We start from the raw sequence: 13,305 nt of genomic DNA on the forward strand, positions 1-13,305 counted from the left end.
AGCTTCTGAGAGGGGGGCCCCCTGGAGAGTGCACAGGGACTAATGTCCTCTCCAGGTGATAAGGTCGCAAATCATGATACCAAGGTCCCCCCGTTCCTGAAGAAACAGTCCCCGTTTCCTGGGCTAAAGGACTGTTTTGTCCACTGCTGCCATTCCCTTGTCTAACAGCAGCTGAGAATCTAACCAGCCCCCTGTAAGAAATGCAAACCCTGGTGCCAAATGATGGACACGCTCTCCATCAAAGGGGCAGACAGATTCTTCCCCATAACTTTTGGTCACTTTCCCTAACCTACCCGTGTGAGGTCCGCCTTGTTCGAATTGAGCCTCCGACAGCTGACTCCCGTGCATGCCCCAATCTAGACCAAACGCTGGGCGCGTTGCTCAACCGCCCGGGAAGTAATGGAGGCAGATTGTCAAAAGAGCTCAATGTCCCGTGTCCTGAACCTTCTTAAAGTCCATCCATAAGTGCTGCAACGGGAGCTGCTGGATCCTGAGCACTTTTGAAAGCCTGAGGTTTATTTAGGAGCCCAGATGGGAGCTGAGTTCTGCCCCACACGGTGGAAATGGAGCCCCTTTAAAATCTGCCCCTGAGCTCTTTTTGAAAACCTTGGCCCTAGAGCCGGCCTCCGTAGATGAGCTGTGGCGCCATCTTAGAATGGCTATGGCGGAGTTCAGGGCCAGATGATGAAACTGGTGAAGCTCCATTGGCTTCAATGGAGCTACGCCGATTCACACCAGCTGAGGATCTGGCCGTGTCTCTGACTGTCTTGGAGCTGCACAGCTCCGTCCTGTAGTTAAAGTGGCAGCGCCATGACATGACTGATTGGAGGTCTAACCTGGAAATAATGCCTTTGTTTGAGCTGAGTGGCACTGCGCCTTTAAGAAAAGGCAATAACAATACTTAGGACCTCTACCATGCTTTTCATCTTCAAAGCACTTGGCATGTATTGACAAGCCACCCCTGATAGGGAAGCTGTATCCCTGTTTTACAGAAGGTGAGGAACCAAGGCACAGGGAGGGTAAGGGATTTGCCGAAGGTCACAGTAGAAGTCAGTGTCAGAGCCTGGCTTAGGAACTTCTGAGGTCCTAGCTCCGCATTTTCTCGGCTTCAATCCATTGGACCAGGCTGCCTCTGACTTGCTGCCTTCATTCTCTGCCGTGCTCAGCCAGGCTTCATCCAGAGTCAGAATATCACTTCCCAGGAAATGGGTCCAGGGAGCTTCTGGCACCCCTGAAGAAAAGGCCCTAGGGAGCGAAGGAAGGAGAAAGGAACCAACAGAGTAAGCCCTCTGCACAGGCAGGGGGTTGGCACCCTATGCCGTGTCTGGAAAGCCGTGAGTCTCCCTTCTCCCACCTGAGCCTGGTTCTGGGGGCCCTAGGGCAGGGACTTCAGGGTAGGAGCAGGAGATTTGAGGCTTTCACCCCTTCTATGTTGGCATTTCACATCTTTGTATTTCTCTGCCCTTCTGCACATGCCTAAACTCCATCCCCTTCTCGGAGCCTGAAACAAGCCACTTTGGTGTGTGCGTAGCCCAATGCCTGCAAGCCACCTGACAATAATAAACCAGCATGTGCAGTCTTGTGCTCCCAAGTGATCCTGCACTGACAAACAGCTCAGCAGCTCTCCAGCAGTAGAACATTAGAACCAATGAACCCTCTAGCCCAGCATCCTGGCGTCCAAGAGTGGCCGAGGCCCTATGCCCCTGTGGGCTAGTGATGGGGCTAAGAGAGGCACAGTAAGGAAATCCACTCTCATTTTCAAGCATCCAGGTGTTTATTAGCGAGAGAAATATTATTTTAGAAAATATTGGGAGATAACGCTGGCCGGGCCCTTTGAACTGAGCTGAAAACCAGTGGTGTATCCTTACAAATGCCGCTGCAATGGGCCGTGGGTTCTGCGTAGTTCCCGGCAATGATGCACATCAGGAAGAAATCCAACCCTGATTAGAACAGACCCGTTGAAGACCTGCTGCCACTCCCCTAGCTTCGTGGTCAGTCTAGATGACCTCCTGAGGTCCCTTCCAACCCTGATATTCTGTGATTCTGCATAAAGCCCTGCTCTGTCCTGAGATTTCAGAAGGAATTCAGATGCAAATCAGTATAACTGTGAGCTAGTGGTCAGGGACCACTAGAGGGCACCCAACACACACAGGCCTGGAACATATGTATTGTAGCTCTGGGAAAAGGTTCTCCAAATTATAGGAACGGGCAGGTTTTAGGAAATTACTAACTTGGAAAAGCCTCCAGTTCCAGATCTCTCCTGCTGGCATATTTGTCTCTATTTCACTTCCCTATTTTCCTTCTCCCTTCTCCAAGGGATATTTGAATGAAAACAAAATTCTTGTAGCTCAGGAGCACAGTCCATGAGCCAGATGTTCCTACACTTCTAGGAGGGGTTGGCCTGAGAGTTGAATCTGGCAGAGATCCAGCCTATTTTAGGAGTTTCTTGGTTCCTCTCCCTGGAGAGGAAAGTCTTGTGGTTAAAGGGCTACAGCAGGAACCAGTAGATCTAGGTCTATTCTGTGCTCTGTTACTGATGTCTCCCTGTGACCTTGGGCATGTCCCTTAGGCCTCGGTTTTCACAAGTTGCTCCTATTTTGGGGTGCTTCAGTGGTAGGGTGCCCAACTGGAGAATTATCAGCGGTGCTGGGCACCCACAGCTCCCATTCATTTCAATTGGCATTTTGGGTAGAAATCAGTCCCCAGGGGTCTCAGGTTTGGCACCCCAAAATTGAGGCTCCCCAAATCCTTAGCTGCTTCTGAAAATGTAGACTTCAGTCCTGCAAGTTGTTCCATGTCAGCAGACCCATGGGGCTCCATGTGGAGGCCACCCACATGGAATAATTCATGGGCTCAAAGCCTTAGGCTGTAACCTTTCTGTGCCTCAATGTCCCAGTCTATAAAATGGGGGTGATAATACCTATTCATCTCCTTCACAGGGGGATTGTGAGGCTAAATGTATCGATATGCTTAGATACTGCACTGATGCGTGCCATAGCAGTGACTCTGAAAAGAATATAGGGGTGATAGAGAACAAGCCACTGATCCATGTGCGATGCTGTGGCTAAAAGGAGCTGCTATGAGCCTTGGCTGTGTAAACAGGGAAGTAGCGAGTAGGGAAGTGATTTTTACCTCTGGGTAGGGCCGTGGTGAGACTAACAATGGACCGCTGCATCCAGTTCTAGGGTCCACATTTTTAAAAGGCTATTAAAAATTACAGCGGGTGCAGAAAAGAGCCACGAAAATGATTTGAAGTCTGGAGAAAATGCTCTATGGTGAGCAGCTTAAAGAGTTCAGTCTGGTTAGCTTGTCAAAAAGGAGACTGAGAGGTGTCTTGGTTACACTATTGTGTAAGTACTTTTGTGGGGAGAAAATCGCAGGCACTAAAGGGCTCTTTTCTCGAGCAGAGAAAGACAGAGCAAGGGCCAATGGCTGGAAGCTGCACCCAGACAAACCGGCCTAACTGGTGTCTACAGTTGGCACAAAGGGATTATCCACTCAAACAAACCGGGAAGGGGGAAAACGGATTCAAGGGTGGTGGAAGCTTCCTAAAAGTATATGTGGGGGGGGCACCAACACCAAACTGCGGCCCCACCTGTGCTACCCCTCCCCCTGAGGCCCCACCCCAACAATGCCCCTTCTCCCTGAGGCCCTGCTCCCATGACGCTTCTTCCCCCAAGACCCCACCCCTCACTCGCTCTTCTCCTACCTCCCCCCCCCCGTTGCTTGCCCTTATGGCCGCTAAAAAGTGGCAGGGCCATGACTCCCTCCCTCCCCCCTGTACTAGCACCCCTGGGTGGATTCGTCATCTCTTGTTGCCTTCAGCCCAAGATCGGCCGCCCTTCTGGACGCTGGGCTTCAGCCAAACACAAGATATTCGTTAGTCAAACACAGATTATTGGCAGACATGCCAAACCTGCGGAAAAAATGCAGAAATTGGGCTTATTTTTGGCTTAATTGGCTTGTGAGTTGCTTGTTGGCTAGTTTTTGGCTTGTAGCTTGTTGCCTGATTGGCTTGCTGCTTGTTGCTTGTTGTAGCTTGTTGCTTCTTTTTTTTTGATCCGCTCCTGGAAAGCAGGGGCAAGGCGGGGAGAGAGTCAGGGGTGTACAGCGGGCCCACCACAGTCCCAAACTGCAAGCCGGGGGGATCTAGTCACATGGAGTGTTGGGGTTCTTAGGGATTGGCTTGTTCTGGCCTTGTTTTGAAATGGGATTAGCTTGATTTTTGGCTTATTGTGAAAGTCGGGGTGCTTATTTACCATGTTAAAGTTGGCACCTGCGGTTACTGGACTCAGCTGGGTGAAATGTTGTGCCAGAGGCCAAGCGAGATGATCTAATGGTCCTTCTGGCCTTCTGTGAATCCGTAGAAAAGCGTATACATTAAATCAGGATCCCTGGGTTGTAATCTTGTGTTCAGTTCCTATGGCAATAGTTATGGGCCCATCCCTGCCAACACTCACTCTTGAGTGTGATCTCACTGAAACCAAACCCAGAAAATTCTGCCTTCAGGTGAGGAACAGTGCAGGGAGCAGAGAAACAGCTAGACCAAAAATACCCAACTTACATGCAAATGACCCTTGCACCATGGAGGCAGTGTTGTTTCTAGAGATGGAACATTTCCCAGGAGTTCTCAGTAGGTCGACAATAGGCACTTCCATTCTGACAGCCAAACTAAACCCTCTGAAACGCCAAAGCTCATTCTAATCTCAGCTTCAGAGCAGTCTCCTGCTGTTGATTTAAATGTAAAACTCCCCTTGACTTCTTTGCAAGTTCTGTGTGTGCAATGGTGGCAAGATACCAGCTTCCCTCTCCTCTTTACTTGCAGCGTGGCTCCGGTGTCTTTGGTTAAATAACTACATACCCACCAGGGGGAAATACAGCTAGAGATAAATATAGCCGGTTGTTCTCCCCATTAGCAGCAGCTCTAATCAGGAAGCATAACCATTAAAAGGTTCATGGGGCCCTTGACAGGTGTTGAATCGATAATAACCCTAGCAGTTGGCTCCAGAGGTCCAATTTCTTGGTGGTAGAAGAGTTTATTAAAAGTGGGCTGTGGAATCAAATGAACTTGGTCGGAGAGAAAAGCAAAGCCAACCCAAGTAGTTGTGTCATACATAAGAACGGCCATACTGGGTCAGACCAAAGGTCCATCTAGCCCCGTATCCGGTCTTCCGACAGTGGCTAATGCCAGGTGCCCCAGAGGGAACAAACAGAACAGGTAATCATCAAGTGAGCCATCCCCTGTCGCCCATTCCCAGCTTCTGTCAAACAGAGGCTAGGGACACCATCCCTGCCCATCCTGGCTAATAGCCATTGAGGGACCTATCCTCTATGAACTTATCTAGTTCTTTTTTGAACCCTGTTCTAGTCTTGGCCTTCACAACATCCTCTGGCAAGGAGTTCCACAGGTTGACTGTGCGTTGTGTGAAGAAATACTTCCTTTTGCTTGTTTTAAACCTGCTGTCCAGGATGGGTAGTAGAAGTTACTTTCCTCCATTTGAGTAATAACAGTAAGAGTACTGCCTGAGACCTCCCGTCCAACCATCTTGGCCACTGCAAAGAATCCTATAGTGCCAACCCCAAGAGAGCACCCAGCCTGAATTGTGCTGTTTTCCTCTGCAGCCTGATCATTCCAGGGGAAACGATGGTTCTTCTGAAGCAGCTGATACAGTCCTCTCAGACATAAAGGTAACAGGTCGCATCTGCTCATTCTTGCTTAGCTCCTTCCACATCCCCCGCTCCACAGGAGGTAACAAGTTTCAGTTCCTGGTGAGCCCGGCCTTGCTCCTGGAAATTGCTCCACGCAGGTCATTGAAGTCAACATGGGTGCAATGGCAAAGATGCACAGAGCAGCTTGCAGGCCTGGAGCCCTTGAGATGAAACATTCCTGCTATAGCCCCTATAGCTATTATTCTGATTCTTTATTTGTAGCATGTAGGAGCCCCAGTCATGGACCAGGACCCCACTGTGCTAGGTTCTGTAAACATGGGCAAATCACTTCACTGCTCTGGGCCTCAGTTTTCCCATCTGTAAAATGGGGATAAAGACACCTTTTTTATAAAGCACTTTGAGATCTACTGATGAGAAGGGCTAAATAAGAGCTGGGTATTCATATACAATTATTAATATATTAACAAACAGACAGTCCCCGCCCTGAAGTTTACAATCTAACCTAATCTATCAAGTCCCTTATCTTTTAAATTATATCATTGTAGCAAGCACAATTAGTATCCACTGTAGTTAAACTGTATAGCTTCTGAGTGGTAGCCGTGTTAGTCTGTATCAGCAAAAACAACGAGGAGTCCTTGTGGCACCTTAGAGACTAACAAATGTATTTGGGCAAAAGCTTTTGTGGGTTAGAACCCACTTCATCGGATGAATGGAGTGAAAATACAGGAGCAGGTATAAATACATGAAAGGATGGGGGGTTGCTTTACCAAGTGTGAGGTCAGTCTAACAAGTTAATTAACAGCAGGATACCAAGGGAGGAAAAATAACTTTTGAAGTGGTAACAGAGTGGCCCATTACAGACAGTTGACAAGAAGGTGTGAGTAACAGTAGGGAGAAATTAGTATTGGGGAAATTAAGTTTAGGTTTTGTAATGACCCAACCACTCCCAGTCTGTACTCAGGCCTAATCTGATGGTATCCAGTTTGCAGATTAATTCCAGTTCTGTAGCTTCACGTTGGAGTCTGTTTTTGAAGTTTTTTTGTTGAAGAATTGCCACTTTGAGGTCTGTTATTGAGTGACTAGAGAGATTGAAGTGTTCTCCTACTGGTTTTTGAATGTTATGATTCCTGATGTCAGATTTGTGTCCATTTATTCTTTTGCATAGAGACTGTCTGGTTTGGCCAATGTACATGGCAGAGGGGCGTTGCTGGCACATGATGGCATATATCACATTGGTAGATGTGCAGGTGAATGAGCCCCGATGGTGTGGCTGATGTGGTTAGGTCCTATAACTTAAAAAACTTCAACTTCAATGAAGTGGGTTCTAGCCCACGAAAGCTTATGTCCAAATAAATTTGTTAGTCTCTAAGGTGCCACGAGGACTCCTTGTTGTATAGCTTCTGTTTATCACCCTCTTTTCACATCCTTGTAACTTTCCAAAATTTTCATTTTGGGGGCTGAAACTTTCCTCTCTCGGTAAAACCTTCCAGGTAGGAAAGTGGGTATTTTTTCCCCTAGAGCATTTCAGCAAATTCCTTTGGGTTATCTGGAGTTTGACAAAGTGATGGGGGTTGGGAGAAGGAACCAAACCACTGCTTTAAAAAACATTCTTGCAGATATCATAAAATCCAACCATTCTAAAGGGCTTGCTAATTACCGTTCAGTGTGGTGCTCTGGAGATGTCTGGGCCGAAGCTAGGGGATGAGCCTGCTACAGCTTTGGCTAATAGAGCTGGCTCTTTTAGCAGTACAGGCTCATGGTTTAGGATCCAGAGGTCACAGGTTCTGTACCTGCTGCTGAAGACCTACCTGGGGTCCAGGCAAGTGGTATGTCTGTTGCATGACTAGGAATGGGTAAGACCAATGGGGCTTATTGATGTGGGAAATTGCCACAGTTGAGCTGCAGTGGTGGAGATGGACATGCAATTCTCTTACCACATAGCTTCTTCTTTCATAAACCCCTCTTATGATGGAACGACTGGTGCCAGGAAAACACTGCGAAACTCAAGCCACACAGGCAGTATCCAATCCCTTTGGGCCTGGTGCTTGTTCACATGGACAACATTCAAGTTTGTCTTGCACCAACAGGCTGGTCAGTCAGTTATTAGGTGCATGAGGACCCGTGACCATAATATCTACCATTCACCAGTGGTTCCCCAGTCTCATCTTTCCCATTTCCAAGAACTCCCTCACTTCAACTTTCTGTGCTGTCCATCCCCAAGTGGCTCTGCCTTTTTGTCCCCTTCTGAGATGTGCAAGGATCATGAGCTGGTAATAAACCCAGAGGTACAAAAGAACCATTAAATATCAGGCTTGGAAGGGACCTAAGGAGGTCATTTAGTCCAACTCCCTGCTCAAAGCAGGACCAATCCCCAATTTTTGCCCCAGATCCCTAAATGGCCCCCTCAAAGATTGAACTCACAACCCTAGGTTTGGCAGGCCAATGCTCAAACCACTGAGCTATCCCTCCCCCACAAGTTAATTAATTAAATTAAAGCTAGTTAACTAATTAAATTAAAGCAAGAACTAGTGGGAAGCTGGGAGAAATACTATTATTTTACTTTTTACCTCACTCCATTTTATTTTGGGGGGACGCGAAGAGCTAATGCATTGATTTGATCAGTTTGGTTCCCAGTGAATTATTCAATTATTATTATTTATTTAGGCGTATTGCAGCGATGCTTAGGAGCCCAGTCATGGCCCCTTGTGCTAGGTTCTGTACCAACACACAACAAAACCAGAGTCCCTGCTCCAAAGGGTTTGCCACTTATTCAGGGTAAAATCCCCTCCTGTGAAGATGGCTTGACTGGAACAAAGTGCTGTCCACTGTTCGTGTGTTGGCCATCTGCATGGGGTCAATTTCATCCACACTTCCTGTGACAAATTACTTTCAAAACATTGTAAATAGCCGATGGAAACCACCGTGGGGCTTGGTCCCAATATTTTGATGCTACCGTTCTTTTTCTCTGAAGCCTGATATTTCTGTCACGATGGGTTAGATTCTGATTCCCTTCCTCATGTCGAGTAGCACCTTATTCCATGGAGAGTCTCATTAAAGTCAGTGGGTGATGTACATGCATCCCAGGTGAAAGTAACCGGTCTTATTTGCTTCATAACATGCAGTTATGTCTGAGAGGAAGAACGAGCTTGTGGTTAAAACACACGGGTGGGAGTTTAAAAAATGGGGTCCTCGTCCACAGACAAAGACCTACGATCCACTGGGGTTGAGTTTATTTCATCGTGAATCACTCAATTCCTTTGTTTTCATGTTCTGGTGGTTCATGGTGTGTGAGAGCGGCGTGGGGAGTAATGTCTGGCAACGTCTAATTTCCTCACTTTCAAAATACAGGAGCAGATAATTGGGTGCAATTAATATTAATATGTAGGAACTCCTACAGGCATTGAGTGTTTACTGCTAGGGCAGGTGACCCTTAGCACAGTTCCTACCTTATACATCTCACACGTACTCTGCCAGAACATCCCAAAACACAAGCTTTGCCAGCATCTGTGAGTTGCAGATTAAGCCATTCCCATCTGGCCTTTCGTCTCTTGGTGGTGGTGCCTTTGGCCATTAATGTTCCAGTGATTTCAGGGGAATATACCAAGTCCACTGAGCACCGCATCAGGTGTGCTGTACCTAGACTCAGCTAGTGCACAGAGCACCACTGCAGTGGTGTGTTACCTAGACATGGTTGGTACATGTAATAGGCCAAAAGGTAGGTGCATTCTTCCTGGACGTACCTGGTATCCTCAGCAACACCACCGGTGAATTCTACATGGACACACCTGGACAGTTCAGTGACACTCCGACAATTAACACTAGCAATTGCAACGTTTGGGCTTTTTTGAAGTAGCAGTAAAGCTATGGCACGGTGTGAAATTAAATAATAATCCAACTTACGCATCTGGGTGCTTTAAGGGATGCTGTTTTCCTTCAAGCAGGAAAATGCAGATCCAGTTGATGGCCCGGAGTTAACAAACCGTGTTAGAGTCAGAAGAACGGCTGAGCGACAGAGGCACATGGTAAAGTCCCCTGTTCCCGCCACCTCAGTCCGTTATGCCTGAACGCAAAGCAATCAACACTGCTTGGAAGGAAGCGGTAATAACTCCTTGTTGTCCCTATACAGGTTCACTCACCTGGTGCCACTGGAGTTCAGAAATCCCCGGCTGGATATGTGGTAAGCGATGGCTGAATATCTGGAGTGTTTGCAGAGATCGTGCTTATGAGATAGACACGGGGGATAACCGCCCTTGCTGCTTTCTCGCTCATTAACAATAGTAATACCCCTAGGGTGAGGGTGAAAATCTCCCTATAAATAACGAACAAGCAGCAGCCACGCCAGTGTCCTTTGGTATGGCTAAGTGCTCCTCCCAAGAGAGATGGGGAAGGGAAGGGTATGATGCTTAAAGAACACAAGAGGAAAAGAGAAACCAACGTTAATCACTGATGGAACACAATGACCAGCTTTGGGGAGGTTTTGTGTGTGCAACAAATATATCTATAAAATGTGTATATATACACACACCCCCAATTATACACAGTTGTTTTATTGTGGTTACGTCTGTCAGATTGGACATGTGAAACACTCTAAACAGTTCTTCAGCATTAGAGCAGGGCAAAAATCGGGAGCGGCAGAAGGTCCCTAAAAGTGGGGGGGCCACTGGTGCCCGAACTGTGCCCCCCCTTGCTGCCCCTTCCCTCTGAGGCCCCACCCCCGTACCACTCCTCCTCCCAAGGCCCACGCATACCCCACCCCTTTTCCCCAAGCCCCTGCCCTCACACCGCCCCTTCCCTCGAGGCCCCACTCCCACTCCACCTCTTCCCTGCCAAGACCTGGCCCGTGCTCGCTCCTCTCCACTCCCTACCCCATCGCTCCCTTATGGCTGATAAAAAGTGTGTGTGGGGGGGGGCATGGCCCCCTGCCGCCCCGTTCCAGCGCCCTGGCTGGAACTCTCACTATTTCTACATTTGGTTTCATCCCAGATTGGAACAAAGAGTTTGGATATCCAGATTTGTAGTGGAAAAAAATGTGTTATTTGGAAAATGTCAAAATGATTCACTTTGAGTTGGTTCAATGTTAGACTGCATCTTCTTATGGTGCCGCAGTGCCTCATGGGAGTTGTAGTTTGGATGCCACATGCCCTTATTCTCCTTTATTGGCTGGGCTGCCTGGCCAAACTACATCTCCCATGATGGACCTCAGTCATGTGACTCTCACAATGCACCATGCAGATCAGTCAGAGGGAACCTGTGCTGTCGGAAAAATTTCTCTCTGATGATTTCTGACCTGCTCGCTTGCCAAAACATGGGCCCCAGTGGAATGCTTGATGAAAACTTTAAAGGGACAGGTCACATTTGGCCTGAAAAGTCGGTTTAGTAAAAACTTTTACAGAACTTAAGACTGATATAAATGTTCCCATGATTTTTTTTTTTTTTTAAAATCTTAGTGGAAATTGTTTATTTTAAACAAGAAAGCTTTCCCCTACTATGGCCCTGGTTCTGCAGCTCGTCTGGTGGAGGATCCTTTCAGACTGCATGAATAGGAGCACTATGTTTTATTAGGGAGGAGCAAGATACTGTGATGAACCTATTGCCATCCCTATGAGGGCAGAGTTAAGACGACACAGTTGTATTGTGTGTGAAGGAGCATCTTAACTGGGCATTTCCTGCGTTATGTACGTTCCTTGTTGGGATTTTGTCTTGCAATGCCAACATTCTTTATGGGAAGAGGTGTGGAGACCTCAACTGAGCATTTACTACCTTTCTAACCATTGGGTTTGGGGCTCTGAAACCTTTTGTTCCTCAAGTGCATGAGGAGCAGAAGCCACCTGAACTCCAGATAACCAGGTTTGTTGTGAGTCTATCCTAAAGTTTCACTTATTTTCCTTTTCATTGCACTTGATCACACTGAAAAACCAGACTATAGGCTACATTCTGCTCTCGGTTCCCACAGCCTAATTTTGGAACAGCTCCAATGAAATCCTTTTTGTGTCATTTGCCCCTATGTTCAATTGGATAAGGCTGCTGCTAAGTGACCCCAGATAAGTGTTCACTGATTCCTGCTAAGACGTAACCTGTCCACTACATGCACCCAATTCACCACGGTTGGCATCAGGATGCAGTAAGAATGAATTGTTGCATTGATCATGAGAGGTATAACGTGCCTTCATGTTCAAATAGTTCTTTTCCACGTCTTATGGATGAAATAGCTCTGAAATATGAAATATTAGCATGCAATCATATGCTCTCCTCTGAAAACCTCCTCTTCTTTTTTATTAAATTCAAGACATATCCAGGACCTCAAGGCGCAAGGAGGATCAAGGTAATATATTTATTTTATAGAGCTGTTACTACAGCTCCGTGCGTGTTGGATGCAGCTGGTTCTTCATCATTCTATCCATAATCTCCTGTTTGATTGTGTGTGTCTGTGGGGGGGCTCTATTTTCTTTTTGCAGAAGCAGGAGTCAGACACGGTGGATCCAGAATGGGTGCCGTTCCAAGGTCAAAAGGTCTGAGTTTTTCTTTAACGTTTTAACAAAACAAACAAACAAAAACCCCACCCCCACAGAATCGGAGCTCCGTTGTAAAGCTGAGCTGAAAAGCCTTTACTTAAAGACAAATTAAATCCTTTAAGATCCCAAATAATCATCAGCCTATTGGGCCTGACTCCCCACTGCCCTATGTCTTGTAAAGCCATTTACACTGGAGCAAAGTGGGGTGTCGGCTCTTTTTGCTATTTATTATTTGTATTTTGGTACCATCTAAAAGCCTCAGCTGAGATCAAGGGCCTCTTGTGCAAGGTGCTGTACATGCATATGAAGAGTTTCCAGTCTCAATACATCATACAGACAAAAGTGGGAGAAAGGGGGTAGTATTATCCCCATTTTACAGATGGGCAGCTGAGGTGCAGGAAGTTCAAAGTGTATGGCTACACTGCACACTAAGCCCAGGCTCTGACTCAGGTTTGAGCCCAAGCCCTGCTTCTCTCCACGCACAAATCAGTCTGACTTGGGTCAGCCAGCACTCAGGACCTGGGTTCTGTGACTTGGCTCCAAGCCCTGTTATTTTGCACTGTGGATGCCGATCTGAGCCAGAAGATCTGTGTAGTGCAGTCTGGATGTGTCAGCATGGCTGTGAGATCCGGGTGCAGCAGTAGTAAGCCACAAAGCAGTGGGGATGCCCAAGCATAGGCTTGGAAGCACAAACTCAGCTCCCAGAGACCCGGGCTTACAATGTAGGGTAGACGTAACCTCGGCTGGCCCAGGGTCACTGTGGCAGTTGAGGGGATGCAGCGGTGCGTCATTTGTTAGTGTTGATCTCCGTGTTTGCAGGAGAAACCCAAATGCAGATCTTAGCAGGTGAAAATCATCACTGGAGCTTAGCTCGCGATGATGCCATCACAAGGAGCACCAGCCCTCATGCAAATTACAGCCCTGCCTGGGGGAAACTCCCTCTGATTGGCTGCCTCCCCCACTTCCCTGCCCTCTGGGGAAGAGCAGCCAATGAGGGCTGCTGCACGAAGCAGGCAGAGCTCTCGCGCTGCCCCTCAGGAGACGTAGCCCGGCCTATGGAAGAGGCCCCTAAACTACAACTCCCATGAGGCACTATGGCAGTATTTCCAAATAGTTCCAGTTT

The 13,305-nt window shown here is 47.5% G+C and overlaps 1 protein-coding gene across 1 annotated transcript in view; it reads left to right on the top strand.

Annotated features, from left to right (window-relative positions):
- Positions 1–13,305, top strand: part of LOC141980933 (uncharacterized) — a 232,495-nt gene that overhangs the window by 129,332 nt on the left and 89,858 nt on the right. The window contains exons 65-69 of the mRNA XM_074942711.1: positions 5,623–5,688; positions 9,612–9,692; positions 9,797–9,847; positions 11,957–11,992; positions 12,126–12,179. Of these exons, the coding sequence (XP_074798812.1) occupies positions 5,623–5,688; positions 9,612–9,692; positions 9,797–9,847; positions 11,957–11,992; positions 12,126–12,179 (288 nt within the window). The remainder of the gene's footprint in view (positions 1–5,622; positions 5,689–9,611; positions 9,693–9,796; positions 9,848–11,956; positions 11,993–12,125; positions 12,180–13,305) is intronic.

Source organism: Natator depressus, chromosome 1 (assembly GCF_965152275.1).
Source record: "Natator depressus isolate rNatDep1 chromosome 1, rNatDep2.hap1, whole genome shotgun sequence".
In the NCBI taxonomy this organism is placed as follows: Eukaryota; Metazoa; Chordata; order Testudines; family Cheloniidae; genus Natator; species Natator depressus.